Source organism: Mytilus californianus, unplaced genomic scaffold, assembly GCF_021869535.1.
Source record: "Mytilus californianus isolate M0D057914Y unplaced genomic scaffold, xbMytCali1.0.p SCAF_4, whole genome shotgun sequence".
Lineage (NCBI taxonomy): Eukaryota > Metazoa > Mollusca > Bivalvia > Mytilida > Mytilidae > Mytilus > Mytilus californianus.
The window spans coordinates 31,785,065-31,808,605 of NW_026262690.1; the positions used below are offsets into that span (position 1 = coordinate 31,785,065).

The window sequence follows — 23,541 nt, forward strand, 5'->3', positions numbered from 1 at the left end:
GTAAACTAAGCAACGTTTCAAAGTCAATAGACCTTGACTGAGGGGGCGGGGCCAAACAATCTCCATGGTAATGAGATGTGCCAATGCTAATACAACTGCAGACCAAATATCACTGACCTACCACTAGTGGTTCAAGATGAACTAGACCTAATCACAAACTAATACATTGTTGACCCTGCCGCCGCCGGAAACAGCATACCTATGTCTTGCTTTTTGACTCCGTCAAAGCGAGACAAAAATCAGTGTAATTGAAAATGTAATGTAATAAAAAGTTTTGTAAAAGTAATTGAAAGTATTTAATTACTTTCCAATGTAAATGAACCAATCCCTGTCTAAAAAAAACACCCAAAAAAATCCAACTCACCCTGGACCTTCTGATCGCTGATGTAATTTGCTGATTTTTGGCTCCCTCACTGACCTTTCACCTTCCTGTCTGATCATTGGTCCCATGCCTTTACCCTGATATTTTTCCTGAATTGCCTGTCCCTCATAATACACCTTTGGTGCTGGAGGGGTACCAGGTGTTAAAATATAAGTGTTTAAGATTTTATTCACAGATCCCTTATTCCTCTCAGCATTTTCCTCTGCTTCATAACCTTTAACCTTTGGTTGAGGCTGATCATTGACATTCAAGTTACCATAGTTTTCTATCAAGTTTCTCATAGCACCACCTTTATTATTTTCAGCAGTTTCGGAAGCCTCACCCTTTACACCACGAGGATGAACTTTTCTTTCTACAGGAGGATCAGCATAACCCTGCATGAATTCTGACATACAACCTTTGTTTATTTCGGCAAATTTCTCACTATCTCCTGTGACAGCTCTTCCTTGTGGACGTGGAGAAGAATAATTCCTATTATTTTCCTGATCAAAAAACTGATCTATTCTCCCCCTCCCTTTTAATGCATTTTGTTCTGCTTCAGAGTTACCACCATTTCTGACATGAACTGGAATGTCGTTAGTTCCATTTTCAATCTGTGATGATCCATTACCATAAGTAAAAATAGTATCCATATGTCCTTTGTTTTTTTCAAAATTACTCCTAGCCTCATTTGAGACTATTCGTTCTTGTGCTCTTGGTTGTTCATATCTATTGTTATGATGATACCAGTCTTCAGAACCGGTTTTATTTTTTCGGGCATATTCTGACGCCTCTGGTCTGATCCTAGGATGTGCTGGAGGCGTAGGGCTAGGGGTAAATACACCATCTCTCACCGACATCTTGTCTGTGTAGAATGTTATTAATGGAAATATGTAGCCTTACTGGTCACATTTATGACTTTATATGAATTAAACTCTGAAAATAGAAATTTTCGTAAATTACATTCTTGAAAGTAAAATGATTAGGAAAACTCTTTGTAAAATACTAGTATTGGTCACTTCAAGACAGAAGCTTTTCATTAATACCTGGGAGCTGGAAAATTTAGCCACAAATCTGTATGTAAATAAGATGGATGGATGGATATTTGTATAACGTCCAGTGGCAAATCAAATGCGTATTCATGATGTGAGCATGTTGATGTGATATGAATATAAACTCTGCTTTGTTCTAGACCGACACACTGAGCTGGATTTCCGACATGTTAAATGTGCTTTTTCACAAGGTAGCCGTCTTCAGGAAGACATGTCACCCTACCTAGACCATTATCCTAACTCTGGGCTGATCAGTCTTTGTTCTTACTCCTAAATTCTGCATGCTCAGCGAAGAAGCAGCAAATACCAATTTTAATGTCTTTGGTTTGACAAAGCCTCAGATCAAACCCACAACCTAAATAAGGAGATGAGGTATAAGGTAATTTCCAATAAAACAACTATTAATAAAAGACCAATGGACAAGGTTGTGAACAACTCCAGCTAATCACAAAGCCTTTAATACTAAGCAAAACTCATACAGTATAGAAAACTATGTAAGGCCCCAAGATAACAAAATGAAAAACAATTCAAAAAGAGAAAGCCAAGGATCTGATTGATGCTAAAAGCAATAAACAAAAACAATTAAGGCAGACACCAACCAAAGACAAGATATGGGAAAGATTCTTATATTGCTGTTAATCTTACAATTCTTAATATACTAATAAAAAAATCATCGAAACACAATAAGTAAACCTACCGGTAAATGAAATATAGACTTTTCAATTATCAGCTGAATAACTATTTTGAAGTTCGTTGCAATGTTTGTACAAACGCTAGTAAGATGAGAACATTATATCCTTAACATAACAATATCAAATATTATATAAAATTAAACATAAAAGTTTCCCTTCCCATTTGAACTAAATACATCTTTTTGTACCTGATAGAGTTAGTTTCCTTCATGAATAATACACTTGAGGTTGAATACTTTACCTGTTAGTTAAAAACACATTTAATAATGGTAGCTAATGTATCAAATATAAATTTACAATCTATTTACACTAGATACAGTGTGTAAACTAAAAACTGATTTCTTCACAGCAGTATAATACAATTAGTAAATAAATTCTAAAATGTTTTCAAACAATCAATTTATTATTCAAAATATAATCTAAGTCTGTGTGTGAAACCATGAATTGAAAAAAAATACACAAACTTGATCACTTAAAACCTTGAAAGTTTCCTTATGTTACACCTGTAAGATAATAGCTTAATGTCTCTTAGTGTGACACTAGAAGCTGTCTGTTATCATTTAAAAAACAAACCATTGCTTAATTACATCAACTATCATGGCAATAAATTGCCAATACCTTAATAACTGTCTAACAAAAAGTTCAATTAAACACCTTTGACCTATCAATTTTCTCTTTGATAGTACATAAGAATAAAGGTATACCCCTTAGGTATACAAGCTGTAGGTTTACAAGTAAATACAACCATTTAAACTACATTCATTGATATAATGATTTTCATTCATGCATACAGAATTTTTATGATATTTTCACTCTTATCAGTATCAATAGGTATTAACTTTATATTATTGTGGAATTTACTTTTATTTTCCTGATAGCCCAATTCAAACATGACAGTGTATAAAATATAATTTAAATTTTGTAAATATATTTACACCAAGAATAATGAAGATGTCATTAAATGTAATTGGATATCCTGCAATTGTCATGCTTTACCATAACAAAGTTAAATTGCTGAAATACCACCCTCCTAAACTTTAGAAATCTATCATTTTGAAATAACCATGATAATATCTTGGTATAAATTAGATACACCCAAATAGGCTAACCCTCTCATGGGTGTATCTTATCAAAGATTTGTAGAGTATACAAATCCTTGATCTGATATGTGTATGTACACAATAACATTTAATTGTGAATACAAGGGTGGATAAATTGTAAGATAAGCATCATATTTGAATAGAATTACACATTGTATGGTTCAAGTTTCCAAAACTTTTACTGATTGATGCACAGTTTTAATAACTCGACCACCATTTAAACTTTTGTTTGTTTGTGGTTTCTTCATACCTTTTAAAGTAACTTATTACATACTGGGCATCACGATCCGAAATCCAATGAGGGATCAGAATCCCGAGGAGCTATTAATGAAAAGTTTGTAACGGTGGGTACCAAAAGTTTGGAATAAAAGCTATCAAACTTAAGGTAAAAGCATTAAACTATATGGACCTAAATAGAACAGCAAACACCATCTATGGTTAATTTAAAGACAACTTGGCTTGAAAGAAATGCAATCTTATTATTATCAAAACTGCATAATTTTATGAACAAGAAATGTACACATGTAATCAAATATTTCCTGGAAGAAAAAAATAATACAATGAAAAAATAAATGGAGAATGTGTCTTTGGGCCACAGATGCCCCCACTTGTTAATATGCATGAGTCAACTTCCACATACAAATGCAAGATTCATGTAGTTAAGACCGTTTTGTGATTATAAGCATTGTGTATAAGTTTCATAACATTTGGTTGAGGCAAACTTATAAAGTTAGAGAACGGAAAAAACAGATCTAGCAATTTTCAATTTATTAAGGGGCATAACTCAAGAACGGTAAGAACGGTAAAAGTGATGCCACCCAATTTCAAACTTGATCTGTGTTTTGTGGTGCCAAAAAAAATAATACATGTGTTTCCGCTAACCCTACCTACCCTAATTTTTAGTGCCTACCCTAATACTTTTTATGCCATTTTTGAACAAGCACTGTTAGGCAAACTAAAATTAGAGAACGGAAACGAAAAATTCAGCAATTTTATGTTTATAAAGGGGCATAACTCATGAACGGTAAAAGTCAAGCCATCCAATTACAAACTTGATCTGTGTTTTGTGGTAATAAGCATTGTAAGATATTTGGATGATATATTTGCCCTCAATAATGACGACTTCAGTATGTATACTAAAGAAATTTATCCTGTTGAACTTACTTTAAATAAAGCTAATACTAACAATCACCACTGTCCTTTCCTCGATCTTGATATCTATATCATTAACGGGAAGCTTAATACAAAAATTTATGATAAAAGAGATGATTTTTCATTTCCTATCGTTAATTATCCATTTTTAGATGGTGACTTCCCCTTGTCACCATCTTATGGTGTTTATATATCTCAACTTGTACGATTCGCTCGTGTATGTAACAACGTATTAGATTTTAGCAAGAGAAATTTATGTATTACTGAAAAATTATTACACCAGGGTTTTCGATATCATAAACTTAAGTCAAAACATTTACTAAATTTTATCATTGGTATAAGGACATCATTAGTAAATATAACTCAACATGCAGACATCTTATACGTTTGGGTATTTCACATCCAATCTTTTATGGTAATATTCTTTACAAAGCACAAAAATGTCAGTATTCACCTCAAAAGCTAACATAACCTTTAAACAGACTTATTAAGAAGGGATATAGTTACGATACTGTTGTCAGGTCATTATAGATTGCATATTTTGGCTTTAATATTGATTCACTTATAGGGTCTTTGCATCGGAATTAAACATATTTATTCTAAAACCAGTTGTTAACATGACAAGGGTTATGTTCTTCTCATATATTTTATGATGGTACAATACTAAACCCCTAACAGGAGGGATTGTGCCTGATATTCATATGATGAAGACATAATCTTTCAATCAGTTTAATTGAGGTCTGGAGCTGGCATGTCAGTAACTGCTAGTAGTCTGTTGTTATTTATTATTGTCATTTTGTTTATTTCCTTTTGTTTCCTATTCTGACATTGGACTCGGACTTCTCTTAAACTGAGTTTTACTGTGCGTACTGTTGTACATTTGTTTTTTCTACATTGGCTAGAGGTATAGGGGGAGGGTTGAGATCTCAAAAAACATGTTTAACCCCGCCGCATTTTTGCGCCTGTCCCAAGTCAGGAGCCTCTGGCCTTTGTTAGTCTTGTATCATTTTTAGTTTTAGTTTCTTATGTATAATTTGGAGTTTAGTATGACGTCCATTATCACTGAACTAGTATACATATTTGTTTAGGGGCCAGCTGAAGGACGCCTCCGGGTGCGGGAATTTCTCACTGCATTGAAGACCCATTGGTGGCCTTCGGCTGTTGTCTGCTCTATGGTCGGGTTGTTGTCTCTTTGACACATTCCCCATTTCCATTCTCAATTTTATATTGTATATAAGTTTCATAACATTTGGTTGAGGCAAATTAAAGTAAGAGAGCGGAAATGAAAAATTCAGCAATTTTTATGTTTATAAAGGGGCAAAACTCATGAACGGTAAAAGTTATGCCACCCAATTTGGAATTTGATCTGTGTTTTGTGGTAATAAGCATTGTGTATAAGTTTTATAACATTTGGTTGAAGCAAACTAAAGTTAGAGAATAGAAACTAAAAATTCAGCAATTTCTATGTTTATAAAGGGGCATATTTACTCATGGATAGTAAAAGTGACACCACCCAATTTCTAACTTGATCTGTGTTCTGCGGTAATAAGCATTGTGTATAAGTTTTATAACATTTGGTTGAGGCAAACTAAAGTTAGAGAACGGAAACCAATTTTGAGGACGTACGGAAGGGACGGACAAGGGTAACACTTACTGCCCCCTCCCCTAGGCAGGCGCATAATAACCTCATATAAAAACTTAAAACAAGCTGACTTCTTATTAGCAGTTCTCCGTCTCTGATGGCAATCAAATATATTAATATTGAAAGTATGAATGTTGAAAGGTTTTCAGCATGGATATATTAGGTAACTGCTACAGAAATTAAATCAAATAATTTCATTGTCCATGTTTATTCCCAAACCTACAACTATCTTAACTGGAGTTAGATTATGAAGCATAGTAGTTGAAATTTGTTAAATGTAAAATATTTACATGAAAATACAATAATATTTGATAAGTCCTTTAATAATTTTTTTTAGGTTAACAACTTATTTGACAGTGTAAAAAGAAATGAAACTGATCCTAGGTTAAAATACTCGTCTTTGTTGATAGTATTTTTTATTTTTGTTTAACAATAATCACACCTCCAAAAACTATACCTTTAGATTACACTCTGTTCAAAATTTGCACATGAAAACAGTTACAACCACCCATCTTCAATTTATAACATCAGATTTTTGTTTTTTTTAATACAATGTACATGTAACAACTGCACAGCTTTACATACACACTTCTGCTTTCAAATGTAAAGTCCGTAAAATTTGATATAAAATCTAACTTGTACTATCAACTACAATGAATCATTAATTAGCATGTGGTTTAAATCTAATCATGTCATGTTTGTCAACTGTAATTAAGGAGAAAAACTTACATTTCCCACGATTGAACACAACAATGTGTACCAAAGTCTACCTTCACTAATAAGTGTGATGTTTTGAGGTGTTTATATGATTGTATACAACAATCAACCTCCTGCTGACCTGGTCAGACTGGATAATAACAAAGAGGTGTCATTACTATTCATCTGATTATATATACTACCCTTTATCTACAGCTTTTGAAATGTACACATATAAGCTTGTTTTGTATTATTTGTAAATAGATATAGGAAGATGTGGTATGAGTGCCAATGAAACAACTCTCCATCCAAGTTACAATTTATAAAAGTAAACCATTATAGGTCAAGGTACTGCCTTCAACACGGAGCATTGGCTCACACCGAACAGCAAGCTATAAAGGGCCCCAAAAAATTACTAGTGTAAAACCATTCAAACGGAAAAACCAATGGTCTAATCTATATAAAAACGAGAAACGAGAAACATGTATAAACTACATAAACAGACGACAACTACTGTAATCATTAAAAGTTAACCTGGACTTCATTCATATAAAATCTGTTAAAAATCAAAGTCATGCAGCCCTCCTGCCTTTTATGGTACATCTAGGTAACATACACTTGTGTAAAAAGCATTTGATTTTAAACAGACAGGAATCCAGGGTTCAAGATAAATGCATGTGCCACCATGAAATTTTTTAATGTGTTTTATACTACATGTACTTTTAAACTACTTTTCATGGTATTGACTATAATCTGTCAACATTCTAAAGAAGAAGAAGTCAATCACTAGAATTGGATGGAAAGAATTTTAAATGACACTGCACTTGCTTCAAACATTTCACTAGCAATGGCTAAAACTTTTCACTTTTCACAAGTTGATCAGATTGAAGAGATGGTTTCAAACTGTATTATAAACTTGTGAAAACATTTAAGCCAAGTCTGGTATTTTGAAAGGAAAAAAAAGTTTTGAAGATATAATTACAGTAGAGCAAGACTGAGTTTTGAGCAAACAATGAATTGCAAAAACTATAAAGTTTGAAAAACTTCATACATGTCTTATCCTAATTTCTTGAAATTTTGTTTCCCTCACCCAAGTGTCATTTGCTGTCTACCTTATTACCCACTTGACTTTGATAACCATCATTTAAATGTTTGGATCCCAAACAGAATCATGACACAAAAATTTGCTTGAAATATTCTCCAGGAATTTGTAAAGAACTCGAATAGGGACAGTCAGACCCAGTTTTTTTTGTTTTGTTTTTCAAAAACAATTTTATTATCATGATTATAGTGGAAGTGCAGATTTTTTTATTTCTAAATTTGATTGCCAAAATCCCCTCCTTGTTTCTGAAATAATTATTGAAATATCATGAAACAGTGCTTTTTTTTTATTTTGAACTGGGTTATTTTGGTCATGTTGGTCAAATTTCATGAAAATCAGAGCTGTTTTGAGTTTGAATTGGGTTGTTTTGGTCATGTTGGTCAAATGTCATGAAAATCAGTGCTGTTTTGAGTTTGAATTGGGTTATTTTAGTCGTGTTGGTAAAATGATGTACAAACAGTGATGTTTTGAGTTTGAATTGGGTTATTTTGGTCGTGTTGGTCAGACAAATGTCATATAATCAGTGCTGTTTTGGGGTCGTGTTGGTCAGCCAAATGTCATGAAAATCAGTACTGTTTTGAGTTTGAATTGGGTTATTTTGGTCATGTTGGTCAGCCAAATGTCATGAAAACTAGAGCTGTTTTGAGTTTGAATTGGGTTGTTTGGTCATGTTGGTCAAATGTCATGAAAATCAGAGCTGTTTTGAGTTTGAATTGGGTTGTTTTGGTCATGTTGGTCAAATGTCATGAAAAGCAGTGCTGTTTTGAGTTAGAATTGGGTTATTTTGGTCGTGTTGGTAAAATGATGTACAAACAGTGATGTTTTGAGTCTGAATTGGGTTATTTTTGTCGTGTCTAAGAAAACAATGAGAGAATTGAATGTACATAAATAATCTGAATGGAAACTTTATTTTCTTTAAAAATTGTCTATTTTTTTCCTCATAGCAACAGAAGTATTTCCGTAGCAACCAAAGAAAATTGTGATTAAATTTTGAATTTACAAAAAAAAAATTGGTGAAAATATTTAAAAATAAGGTTTTTACAGGTTAATCAAGATGACTCATATAGTATGGAAAATTATATTGTACATTATTTTCCCCTAGCAACAGTTTCTGTTCATAGCAACCAACTGAAATCCTGTATGATAAGTAAAAAAATGAACAGCTGACAGTTAGATATTTTGGATAACAAATGGAAACTTTTTATCACAACATTGCTCTTGAAAAAGATTTAACATATGTGTGCTCCTAGCATCCAAATAAGGCCCAAGAATCAGACTTAAAAGTAGATGGTTAGGCCAACAAATTAGAAAATGCATTATTAGTTATCAGATATCTTGTTTCTAAAAGAAAATCTATGATGTTTGTGAAGTTGTTTAACAAAGACCTTTTTGTATACTAGTAGTGATAAATATCACAGTTTGAAAAGGCAATATGAAAATAATAGCATGTGGTATAGTTTCTTTTTATTACATTTTTGCACACCATTTTGCATCTGGTTTTAGTTGTGTTCAATGGAACACTGACATTGTTATTGTTAACATGCTGATAATGCATATGCCTGTTTCTCTTTGTAAAGTCTCCTCGAAAATGTAACATCAATCCTGAAATCTAGAAGGGTATTAAACTTTTTCTTATGTTGATATCCTGCTGTGCCATTCATCACAATTTGAATTTATAAAAAATAAAAACATTATTTCAATTTAGGTTTTTTTCCTATAAAGGCAAACCCCTTCCCCTCCAGAAATAACAATACATTAACTTGAAAGAATTCAGCTAACCCCTTCGACAGGGTTAGGTATTTTCTTTGCATCATTCCTTCTTTTAGATACACAGAAGATTTGAAAGAAAAAAGATGAAGGAAAGGTTCCATTCATTTGTAAAACATGAATCATACATATATGCATATCTTTCAAAATCTACAATAGATAGCCATAACATTGATTGGTTGTTTGGTTCATGTCCAGTGGCAAATATTTCATGCAAATTCAGAAGGAGGTCCTTATAAATCCTTATTTGTTTATCTCTTCTCAATGCTAGTCTTCTAAAGATCTTTCTGTAGACTGTTTTGCATACAATAATGAAATAAGGAAATGTGGTAAGATTGCCAATGTGACTTTTCATCAGTCCAAATGATGTGGATGTAAGACAATGACCATTCATAGTTTATGTGTGTATTAAAGGGATCACATGAGTTTATTTTTTTAAATAAGAGTATTGTCCATAATGTCTTGAAAAGTCTGGTTTCAGAAGTGAAAATAAAAGTTGCTTCCAATGAAAATTAGAGGGAAAAAATCCATTGAGTTAATAAAATAATTAAATGTGCCTGCATTTTTGTTGATGAAAAAAATTGTTTGCCTGCAATTTAAGTCCAAAATAATTATTTTGTTCCTACATGTATAAATAAATATGATCCCCCTCCCCAACAGTAAATATTAAAAGGTCATCTTGTTATGCATGTTGTGACAAAATGTGAAGCAATCCACACTAGAAAACCAACGGCCTAATTTATGCTAAACGGGTAAACAAAAAGATGATAGACAGCAACCAACAACAACCACGGAATAATAGGCTTCTGACTTTGGACAGAAACATACATAATGTGGTTGTGTTAATTATGATTATGAGTGCACATTACTCCCCAAAGAGAGGCAAAAGATACCAAAGGGACATTCAAACGCATTAGTCGAAATAACTGACAACACAATGGTAAACAACGAAAAAGAAAAAAAGACAAACAACAGTATACAAAACACAATATAGAAAACTTAAGACTGAGCAACACAAACTTGGGCAGTGAATCAAATAGACAAAAAGAGGAATAAAATGTAAAAGTCTGCTTTGAATGGCTTGAATTGATGTAAATAGGAGTGCTAAGCATCCATCCAAACAGGAAATTATTGCTCTTTAATGGCTGACTTGACTCATTAGATTGGCAAGAAGTACATATAAAAAAAATAAAAAGACAAAACATGTGAGTGAGTGAGTGAGTGAGTATTGATCTAAGAGTACACAGTTAATGAAAGCTAGTTTAAAGCCAATCAATTATAACTATTAATAGGTTTTTTTTTTCTCCCAGACTAACAAAATATAAGTCAGTAACAGCCAGTGGATGTAGAAAACAAGTTCCTCATAAATCAACTTGAAAAAAATTTGCAACATACAATGTAGGAACATGACATGTTCTTTCATCAAAGTTTAGGATACTAATATTATTTAATATCACTCTTGTTCCTCTGCTAAACATTAATAATAAGATGTGCTGATCAGTTGGTTGCTTAAATCTAAGGTAGCTTTTAATCAAATGAGTAACTACATTTTTACTTCTATCTCGCATTTTGATTCTCTGAAACCCGAAATACGGCGAAAATCGTGAAGAGAATAATGCACGTATGTCTGTTCTTTTAGTCTGACATATTTTGACAATGGGAAGTGAACCGCAAAGTTCAGGCTTGGAAATTTGTTAGTCAAATTGTTACTACTAAAACAAAGTTGTTCACGGAACCATATGCTTTTATAATTGTTGAAATAAACATCGCGGAAAAAATATTCATCATTTTTTGTTTGTGTAAACATCACTGTAAAAACGGTATATTCTATTGGTGGGCGGGGCTTAAAATCACAACTTACGGATGCTGAATATTGTTGCATAATTCGCTATTCTCGTTAATTTAATTGAAGAACTTAAAATAATTATGATTGAAACTTAAATGTCACTTTCTATAAGCAAAAACGTTGTACGTTGAATGAATTTTTTTGTGGTCATTAAAATTTGTATGTTCCCGCCCACTTAATGACTCGCCGGAAGTCGTATAATGGGATTCCCCAAACACATGTTTACATTTTGCAAGTTGCTATATTTGTTCACTCAATGGGTCAGAAAAGAATTGTATGGACTCGACTGCATATCTCCGCGTTGTTCATTAAATTTCTGATATTTCAACGTAAGTTTAAAAAAAAAATGCTTTTTTTGTACAACTCCAAATAGGGAAAAGCGGCAGTGAACACTCGGAGTTTCAAAATAAAGTTTGTCTTACGGAAAATCATTATTTACGCAAACTGTACCGTAAACATTGATTATTAGGTATTTCATAAGCAGTTGGTATTAATAACCAACAATAAATGTAGTTAACGTGACAATGTCAGTGTTCTGAAACTTGGTTGTCAACAAGAACTTCAAAAAATGACTACGGCTATTTATAAAAAAAATCAGCAAGTTTAAAGTAGTAATGCATTGCGAAAACAAATATTTCATCAATGAAATTCAAGTCAGATATTCTTATGAATATCCTTTTCATATTGGATACAAATTTTATTAAGTCTGATACAGACATTTCGTAGTCAAAGTGTTTCAACTGAGGTACTACACAGAGGCATCAAAAGGCGTCATTATGGAGTAAAGGGGGTGGCGTCAAAAGGCGTCATTATGGAGGAAAGGGTTAAAGTGGGTTCCTATTTCAGCTAACAGCAACTATCAAGATGAAAAACAAGAAAACAAATGACTTTATCACAAAGATGACATGACATAATATATATGTAAACATTATCACCACAAGCTGTTGCATTAATATTTGGAAAGTTTGTGTATTTATCAAACTTTTTTCAAGATATATATGCTTGTTTAGACTTAATAGTTGCAACTTATTAATAAATGCTTATTTTTTTTCCATTAAAAATTTACTTTCCAAGATAAAAAGTATACATTGTACTTTGTATATATATATATTCAGAAAAATAGAACCTGGCATTATATATAATGTAAAAATGACTTCCAACTCTTGGAATAAAAACCTGGAACATTACTGACAAGATATCATTATTAAAGCAGAATATCAAATATAAAAATATAACTGCAGCTGATTTAACTCCACTTGAATATTTCAGAAATACAGAGGAACTATACCTTTTCTAAAATACACCTGGTCCTAGACAATAATAAACAAATACCTTCAAGTTGATTGTAAATTATTATGTAGACAAAAACATAAGACATAGTAAAAACTGACATGTAATTAATTACAGATGTCAATCAGACACAATGTAATCATCACATTTACTGATTGTATAGAATAATGCAAATCTTGCTTGAAGATATATATATCATAAGGGTGTGTCATATGATTCATTATCTTTTAAGTAGACTGGTGCTTAAGGTACTTTGCAATGTATTTTATGAAGGGTTTTACTATATAATATTACTATATAATAGGTGGTACTAATCTATTGTTTAATGGACATTAGCTACGAACTAAGACAACAAATAAAGATCTGATTTTTTTTGGTCAATTATAAAGCGGGATATAGAAATAATTTTTCACTGTTAGCAGTCAGTTTGGTTCCATTTAGTCATAATAAGTTAAAATAGACATTGCTGATGTATTATTGGCTTGCAATTCAATAATTCAACTCATTTGAATCTGTATTCATGCAACCTTTAATTTGACCTTTAGTAGAGAAGGTTGTTCATGTGTTCAGCATGTGGTTCGTACATTAAAAAGAAAAGAATGTCAACATTGAAAAGTGAAACAAGGGAGACACCAGGAATAACCAGGAATAACCATTTTGTTGACTGATCCTGCCACAAATAATCATTCTTATAAAGGAAAAAACGATTCCAAACATATCTTTTTAATCTATAAAATGAAACCAAACAGACCTAGAAAAATTGTTTTGTTATGATGGCATGTGCTTGTCTGTTTATTTACTTTTTATATTTATATTTATGATTATATAGGGTTATATGACCTTTGGAAGTTTTCGGTCATATCATCTCCATGGATAATAAGATGGTGTCTAATCTAAACTACACACAAAATGCTGACACATTATACCAAATCCATGCATTGTTTATAGTTTCTTTTGGACTTTTGTAATTTGAATATATGTTTTAGTGATATAAATCACATTGGGTTTTGATTTAAATCGGTGAACAGCTAAAGTAAAGAGTATCAGCTCTTACTGAAAGGCTTGATTCATGTAAGAAAAAAATCTGATGTCATAACAGCATAATGTTAAATACCAGGGTAATCAAACCTAAGATCCATTTCTAGATTATAAACAGTTATATATATATGGCAAATCACACTGCACAATGAACCGATCTGTATTATATTGTTAAAACAAAACAGATACAATCATGCATTGCTGTATACTTGCAGTGTGTGTCAGGAAATCTGTCAGGAAATCGTTATTTCATATTATTTCAATCCTATTAGTTTTATCGAGAATTTCTGAACTCACCAGAATTTGTTTCAGATTTAAACTTAATGGGCAGGTTTAGCAATTCAATGTCATGTTTTACTTGTTTAAATTGTCAAAAATGATATGAATCAAAAGAATTTCTACAACTTTGTTTCACTAAATATAAGTATAGATTGTCCTTACTTTTCAGCATGAAGGTTAGATGTAAGAAACAAGTATTTTAAGAAGAAAATAAAGGGGGAATGTGTCCATGGGACACTGATGATGCCCACGTTTGCATATAACGTTATAAAGGGACATAACTCAAGAACTGTAAAAGTCACACTACCCAATTTGTACTTGATCTGATTTTTGTGGTAATAAGCTTTGTTTATAAGTTTCATAACATTTATTTGAGGCAAACTTAAGTTAGAGAACAGAAACGAAAAATTCAGCAATTTTTCCATTTGTAATCTCTAGAACAGTAAAAGTGACACCACCAAAATTCAAACTTGATCTGTATTTTGTGGTAATTAGCATTGTGCATAAGTTTCATAATATTTGGTTGAGGTAAACTAAATGTAAAGAACGGAAACGAAAAATTCAGCAATTTTCCCATTTGTAAAGGGGCATAACTCTAGAACAGTAAAGGTGACGCCACCAAAATTCAAACTTGATCTGTGTTTTGTGGTAATAAGCATTGTGTATAAGTTTCATAACATTTGGTTGAGGCAAACTAAAGTTAGAGAACGGAAACCAATTTTGGGACGTACATACAGACGGACAAGGGTAAAACTTAATGTCCCCTCCACTACGGCGGGGGCATAAAAAGAATATTTTATTCCAATTAAGGATCCCAAAGGGCATAAACTATCATAAACAGTTGACATGACAATAACATTATAATTTGAGAATAACACAAATAACATTCGATAAAATCATGTGATATATACACTTTCTTAAATAAATATTTAAGCCGCTCAAGCTTTTATAATACACAATGCAAGTGTGGTTGATATTAGGTTTATAATTATATACTGTAATTATAAATATTGATAAAAACAAAATAATAATATATAGTTAATAATGCGTTTTGTTAAAATATACTTTTTCACTTTTTTGGTCTTTTGGAAAATGTTGTTTGTGCTGTATTTAGACCCCTCTAACAAGAAATTTGTTTTGCATGCACACGTATAAAAATTGCGGTTTTTATCAAACGCAATCATAGGTTTGAACGTTCTTTTCAATTAGACTTGTTAATAAAAGATATATATAAAGTTGTCTAGCTCAGAAGATTCAGCATGTTTACAGTCCTTCCCGTGTCAGCAGCAAGTAAGATAGCAGTGTGGTATATACTAAATGCAGCTGACACCAGGGGACTGACTGACAGATATATATAAAGTCTAGAAGATTCAGCATGTTTACAGTCCTTCCCGTGTCATCAGCAAGTAAGATAGCAGTGCGGTATATACTAAATGCAGCTGACACCAGGGGACTGACTGACAGATATATATAAAGTCTAGAAGATTCAGCATGTTTACAGTCCTTCCCGTGTCATCAGCAAGTAAGATAGCAGTGTGGTATATACTAAATGCAGCTGACACCAGGGGACTGACTGACAGATATATATAAAGTCTAGAAGATTCAGCATGTTTACAGTCCTTCCCGTGTCATCAGCAAGTAAGATAGCAGTGTAGTATATCCTAAATGCAGCTGACACCGGGGGACTGACTGACAGATATATATAAAGTCTAGAAGATTCAGCATGTTTACAGTCCTTCCCATGTCAGCAGCAAGTAAGATAGCAGTGTGGTATATCCTAAATGCAGCTGACACCGGGGGACTGACTGTCAGATATGTATAAAGTCTAGAAGATTCAGCATGTTTACAGTCCTTCCCATGTCATCAGCAAGTAAGATAGCAGTGTGGTATATACTAAATGCAGCTGACACCAGGGGACTGACTGACAGATATATATAAAGTCTAGAAGATTGAGCATGTTTACAGTCCTTCCCGTGTCATCAGTAAGTAAGATAGCAGTGTGGTATATCCTAAATGCAGCTGACACCAGGGGACTGACTGACAGATATATATAAAGTCTAGAAGATTCAGCATGTTTACAGTCCTCCCGTGTCAGCAGCAAGTAAGATAGCAGTGTAGTATATACTACCGGGTAAATGCAGCTTACACCAAGGAATGATACCTTAAAGACTGACTATCATGCTAAAAATGTATCTGGAAAATGTATTTATCCTACGTTATCAAAAGCATAAAAGGTAGCAACATAGGTAACTTGAATGCAGTTGACACCAGTATATATCTTATATATCTTCCATTTCAATTTTTGTTTAAAGGCTAGTAAAATTTTGTTTGATGCTTAAATCAATAAGTAAATTTGTAAATACAGCCAAAATTTGAAACATGTAAAAACTATGTACATTGTATATAATAATCTTAAGGAAGATGTTTGTATATAAAATTACATATTATTTTCAGTAAATCAACATTTTCTATACACTAAAAAGCCAAATGATTTTGTTTTGACTGTTCAAATTATTAAAATAAGTATTAACTTTTGCAATGCTAGACAACATATCATCTCTTTCAATCTTAAAATTTGTACAATTAAAAAGAAAATGAGCCTTATCTTCAACAGTACTCAGGTACTGGATGTACATTTATTACATATTCTGCTGTGTCGGGGAATACCTTGATATCTACCCAGTTCTATTTGTAATCTATGTGAAGAAATACGTAATCTTGTAAAACTTCTTCTTAGTTCAAAAAGTATAAGAATAATAGGCGTTTTTAAATATAAACATGAACAAAACCCTGGATACATCATGTACTGCCTTACTCATGGATGCTCCATGATGTACCATTGTCAGGGATTATCTTGTAAATTTTCTTTCCTCTAACATCAAATTTAGCCTTGAAATTACATGAACTATCAATGGATTCTTTTCTCTAGTATTATGAGTTTTTATTATCATGTTGAAATAGATATAAGAAGATGTGGTATGAGTGCCAATGAGACAACTCTCCATCCAAGTCAAAATTTATAAAAGTAAACCATTATAGGTCACAGTATGGTCTTCAACACGGATCCTTGGCTCACACCGAACAGTAAGCTATAAAGGGCCCCAAAAAATTACTAGTGTAAAACCATTCAAACGGGAAAACCAACGATCTAATCTATATAAAAAACGAAAGTCCATTTAAGATTGCAAAAGGGAAATAAATAAATTTTGAGGTCAAACCCCTAAATGAACTTCACTATAAACACATGGGTGATGTACTTTATCATTAATTATGTTCATGTCATTATGAAAATATTTAGTTATCTGAAATAATTAACGGTCTATTTCATTCAAGGAGAGAAGAAATAAAAAGAAAAATGCAAAAAATACCTTCCTTGTGCTACATGACAATGGCAGTGCATGATCATATCTGTCCAGTTTCAATCAAAATGAAACCGGGTCGGTTTTACAGTATATGTTAACTGCACAATATGTACATGTATTGAGATAATAGAACATCAGATATATCAGAATTAGAGAATTGTTAATTTTCTTCAGGTGATATAAAATATCTGGAGAGAATAACTGCAATATTGTGACCAAATTTCATTTTATATTTTCAAGCTGATGAAGGTTCAAAAACAGATGCATCAGTTGGATTAATCAAAGTACCTAACAGCAGTAATGGAAAGATTGGCTTTAAAAAAAGCAATGTTCAGTGTTCTAAAGAAGTTATACAGATGAAGAAAACTGAAATCAATTTGCTAGCTTTGGAGTTGTTGCATGCTGTGTGAGAACAAATGTTCTCACAACACAAAAAGAACTGGTAAAGCCCAGTTTTGCCATTCAAACATCAATCAATTGATACAAACTTCAAAGGATAACAATGGTGACATTTGATTGATATATATAATCATAGGTTTAAAACCAACAAAAACAACCAAAACTAACATACATATAAAAGGAAATAATAATGTAATTAAAGAAGACAACACATTTCATCAATGGCATGGCAGAAACCACCATTTTATAAATTATTTAAATGTCCAAATATAACTGCACAAACTAAACCAATAAACACAGAATAAATGGAACTAGATTGTGACAAAAAAAGGATTCATATGAGAAAAAAATTCTGAACTACAGTAATCATTTAACTCTTTCAAATGTATCCCTACTAATGGTGCATCGAATAATTTTTACAGCTGAAAAAGTACAATCGACAAAACATTTATTTTACTGACTTGCCCTTTTTGTAACAAAATAAAGATTTTTAAGATATTCCTGTGTGTGACCAATTTTTTTATGTAGAAAATATAATATATATATCTTTTTTTAAATAAAACACATAAATTAACCATACCTGCAAAAGAAATCAATTGCATGTACATATCCAGGTAATTAAAAACTTCAGTCTTTTTTTCACATCCTACACAAGATATTGAATTACTCACTCAGGTACATGTACAAAACATATTGTATGGATCGTATTTGTAACAAGATTTGTAAATTTAAATGTGAATAATTAAATATGGAGAAAAAATATATACCCTGTGGCTATTTTTATCTTGTCTGCTACAAATAGGAGTGTCATCACCTATTGTGATTCGCATATTAATGTGGTCATTCAACCACTTCATAGAAATAGTTCATTTATATGTTTTGGAGTTTAGTATGATGTCCATTTTCACTGAACTAGCACACAATTTTAGTTAGGGGCCAGCTGAGGACCACCTCCGGGTGCAGGATTTTCATGCTGCATTGAAGACCCATTGCTGGCCTTTGGCTGTTGTCTGCTCTTTGGTCGGGTTGTTGTCTCTTTGACATATTCCCCATTTCCATTCTCAATTTTATGTATAGAGAAATAAAAAAAATAAAATTTCAATACAATTCAAACATGAGAAATCTAATGATAACCTTAATAGAGCAAAAAGGTTTTTTGTAAAGTACAAATGGGCAATGTACTTACTGGCTTACTCACTTCTTAACAAGAGGCTCCAGGTATCCATGAACAATTGTTCCTGATTTTTAAAAAAGATCATGTTTTTTTGTAAGTGACATCATGGACATGGAGCCATACATTGTTCTTAGGTCAAAAGTATGCAACTGGAACAATATGCCTTTTTTGTATCAGAAACTACTTATTACACAAGTCACAGCTACAAAATGAAAATATTTTCATACTAGTGTGTCTGATTTATCAGGTGTTTGATTTTTCCTAAATCTAATTAATGAGATAGTAAGTCATCATTGGAGTTGGGTGTTGGAAATATATTACACTACACTTGCTTAAAAGTAATATACTAAGGGCTAAAAATTCTCACCAGTTAACTTGAATTTATTTGTACTGTACTTGTGAAAGCTGTAAGGATACACATAAATTGCTTTAAAGTAAACTTCTTGTATGTTTTTTTTAAATTTTGGTTCATGTGTATGTTTCAATGATTAGTGTGGCGTCCATTTCGCTGAACTAGTATACATTATTGTTTAGTGGCCAGCTGAAGCCCGCCTTCCGGTGAAGGATTTTAATGCTGTGTTGAAGACCCATTGGTGGCTTTGGTCAGGTTGTTGTCTCTTCAACTAATTCCTAATTTCCATTCTCTATTCTATGCTACATATATAACCTTGATAACATAATAAGATCCAATCTTTAGCATATTCAATGTTCAATGTCAAGATAAATAATTTGTTCCAAGGAGAGACAAGTCAAATCTTATGTAACTGGGGATCAATAAAAAAATTAATAGCAATGTCAACATAAAATATAAAAGTAATTAGAAAACAATTATGCAATAATCTTTTTATAAAGAGATGACAATCTTAATTGTCCATTTTCATGTTGGCCACTTATCACTTTGATCTGCTTAATACTTTAAACTGTCCCTCAGCAAGAAGTCTACTTATTCAGAGTGTTTAATGGTCTGATTGTCCATCCTAACTAAAGAAAACTCTTCTGGACTATCATGACTATCTAATGATCTATAACTTCCCATCTTAACAGGAAAAAAACTCTTATCACTTCTGGACTGTCTAATTATCTCACGGTCTGACACAATAAGACAAATTATATGCTGTTAAGTATCTCAATTAACTTCTTCAGACTCTCCAGACTTATACAGATCTTCACAAACAATTAATAATTCAATATTATTCAATAACCAAATTCAGTAATACTGTGGTGTATTAAGTATGAAAGTCTACAAAACAAATTCTCATATGTAACAGTTGGGGTGGAGTCAATCCTCTCACTCAAGGTAAAAAACATACATCAGAAATGAAAGGATAAAGATATATGTTGAATGTATATACTAGATGAAAACTCATAGAAAATAATCAATAATATATGTCCGAGAAAAACACTTTTAAAGCTGCATTTCACCTTGACAATAGCTCAGAAGGCTTCAACGATTGCATTCTCTATTCGTTTTGTTATGAGGAACAAGAAAATATTTGATTAAACAGTGAAAATTTTAACTTTTGAAGACAAAAAAAGCTTTTATATTTCATGGTGTACAAATGTTGAAGTTGCATTTTATTGGGAAATAAATCATATTTTCTACTGGCTTGTTTTTATTTTTGTAAAGAAGCAGATAACAGTAACAGATAAATTTGAACAAAAGGGGAAGTCCATGTGTTCTACAATGTGACCCCCTGTCCATGAGTTGATTTAGCTACATGTACAAAGGTTCTCAGTAAGAGATGTCCATGAGTCCTGGACTCATAAAAACCAGCCTTGACTCTCATTTTCTATACAGATAGTCCCATTGAAGCTTGATATAGCTTTAATGGTACTGAGTCTACAATTCATCAACTCATTACCCACATCCCGACCCCTTCCCCCTCCCCCCCCCCCCCCCCCCTCCAAAAAAAAAAATGAAGTAAGAAATCTAAATCTATATACAGATACTTCATTTTGTTTAGAAAAGAACATTTAAATGGTGACAGAAGGCTTTACTTAAATAAAGTTTAATCAGTTTTTCAGAACTGTCTTCTTGCCACTCCTAAAAATGTGGAATTCTTAACCTCATCTTTAATGCTTCATAATACTGAAAACCATGAGTTACATATCAAGAAAATAATATTGAAATGATATTTGTATTAAAAAATCATTAAACACAAAATGCAAACTGTTTCAATCTATTCACAGCTTATATTTAGAGCTGGACATTTTGTATACATAGCTCATGAACATGATGTAAATGTCTATTTATTGCTGAAAACTGTTTCCTTCAAGATTAATATCTTTTGGTAATTTTTCTTCAGGTTGGTGTCTGAAGTTATTGAAATATTGCCTTTTATTTATATTACTGATCTTTTACTGTCCTTTTTAGTTATCTTGTACCAATCTGAATATTTTAGCTTATTGTTTAGTATTTACAAAAGTCAAAACAGATTAACATATAACTTAGACCCTTGGAAGGAAAATTCTTCATTAACCTTTCTATGGGTATATAATGCCTGAAGCATTATGAACTTGGTAAAAGTGACCTGTCAACTGAAGGCTTCTGTTCAATAGAAGTCAGATACACCTGTGTCAGAAAAAAAAGTCACTTTGTAATTGTTGATTTTTTTACTATTAAATCATAGACACATATAAACATGCATACATTAAATTTCACCACCAGTCTTAACTGGACAAAGGGAGACAATCTCAATTCATATATGTTGCAAGGATATCTATGAAAATTTCAGATAAAAACATTTAGAATCATTGAACTAAAACAATGGATAATAATAAACTATACTATATACACTTGTTCTCAAACATAACTGACTTCATAGGAAGATTTATGAAGGATATTGTAAATTTTAGGAGTGAGAATCTTGGTGCAAATGTCATTGTTTAATTTTCATGACACACAGTTATCATCTAGCACAACAAATTGTAATGGTACAATTAATTTAACTGATCTTTAAAATCAGATTAAATTTAATTTGCCAACGGAAATAAAAGAAATTCAAATAAAACTACACTTTACAAAGACTGCACTATTACGAGGGTAGGAATGGGGTAACCCACATGACAAATGTCGGAAAATATTTGTTAAAATAATGTTAACGATAGACATTTTAATCCATTTGATGCTAATGGTAGCTACAAAATGTGATTTGCCAAATGACGATAAAAAATTATGGCTCATTTGACACTGATGGTAGCGAAAAACGGACGTTTGACGCTTGACAATAAAGGGCATTCCTATCCTCTATTACATGGAAGATGTTTTATTTCCATTAAATGGGCTCACAATATACATCAAGTTCTATTAGATTTCACAAGTTTCAGAAGATATCATAACATATATAAATACACATAAGCGTGAATTCTCACGATGGTACCTGCTTCGCATATTCAGAAGAAACCACAAACTTTTGATTGCATATCTTGGGGTATTATTTTGTGCGCTCATAGTTGGTCAAAATATGTACGATGGGACCATGTACTAAGCAAAAGTCATCACAAAACTTGATCAGAACCAATTGGCAGTTTTGTTTAAAAAGCCTTACAAGGTAACAATAATCCTCAAATTCAATCAAATTTTGAGGAGACACTTATGCATCTTCCACTTCTAGACCGAAAAACCAAGCATGAATGAAAGACAATCAGGTTTGCTATTGAGAAGGTCAGTTTCAGTAACTGGCATAGCTTCATCCTCGTCGGATTCATACTCCGATTCAGGTTTGTATTCAGATGCTAACCTCTACCCGTTGCCTTTCTTTTGCTAAAGGCGGTTTACTGCTATCACTGCTGTTATAGAAGTATGTAATGCATTCAACAATCTGTTTTGAATTTTCCTCCATTTCAACTTGTTGATACTGTTATTTAAGTACTTATAAGCTATTAATGAAGAGAGCAATTAATATTCAGTTCATTAATACATAATTTAAAACAATATCCGGGCTGACTTTGAATTAGTCTCGATTAACTTTTTAATCAAATGTGGGACAAGCACAAGAAATAAAGAGTACCGACATGAAACACGGAAAAAAAAAATAAGGGGAAACACGAAGCATGCACATTGAATCAAAAACGAGAAAGCCAGAAATAAAGCGTCAAAACACGAAAACACGTGAAATAAAAAGGCCGAAAAACGTTGCACGAAAATAACCCTTTACCACCCTCATTGATTTTTCTACTGTTATGACAACTTTGTTCTCAATTATCGGAGGGGAATGTTTGTAGTTTTTTTTTTTCAGAACGATCACCATTTTTGGAACAGGCAAGGAAGGCAGGTAAAAATAAAAAATTTGTCAGAGGCGAGAGTTCTTTAAAAATTTGGGCTGAGTGTAAGAAAAGTGGTGGCGAGGCAGTAGAAGACGAGCTGGTCTTGGGGCGAGTTGTCTACAATTTCAAGTGACAGGTGCCCGTTAGCGTTTTACTAAAATGAAGATATATTTTTTACAGAGACCAGTGCCTGTGTTGTTAAGATTTCTATTCAGTTTTGTGAGATTTCCTTATGTTAAGAAAAATTACCACACATTCATACCAGTTCTGATAGGCCCCAACTGGAAAATCGGAATGACCGCTAAACAGGAAAAGGAAGTGAC

General features: G+C 32.3%; 1 protein-coding gene across 2 annotated transcripts in view; it reads right to left on the bottom strand.

Annotated features, from left to right (window-relative positions):
• LOC127737892 (uncharacterized) overlaps nucleotides 1-23,540 on the bottom strand; it is a 33,192-nt gene extending 9,652 nt beyond the window's left edge. Inside the window, exons 1-2 of one of the 2 annotated variants that reach the window (XM_052248847.1) lie at nucleotides 23,481-23,540; nucleotides 365-1,297 (exon numbers count right to left, since the gene is read on the bottom strand). In XM_052248847.1, coding sequence (XP_052104807.1) covers nucleotides 365-1,221 — 857 coding nt within the window. In that variant the 5' untranslated portion in view covers nucleotides 1,222-1,297; nucleotides 23,481-23,540. Of the gene's footprint in view, nucleotides 1-364; nucleotides 1,298-18,358; nucleotides 18,623-23,480 lie in introns of those variants that run through there. The other variant, XM_052248846.1, reaches the window with a different exon arrangement.
• Nucleotide 23,541: the final 1 nt, after the last annotated feature.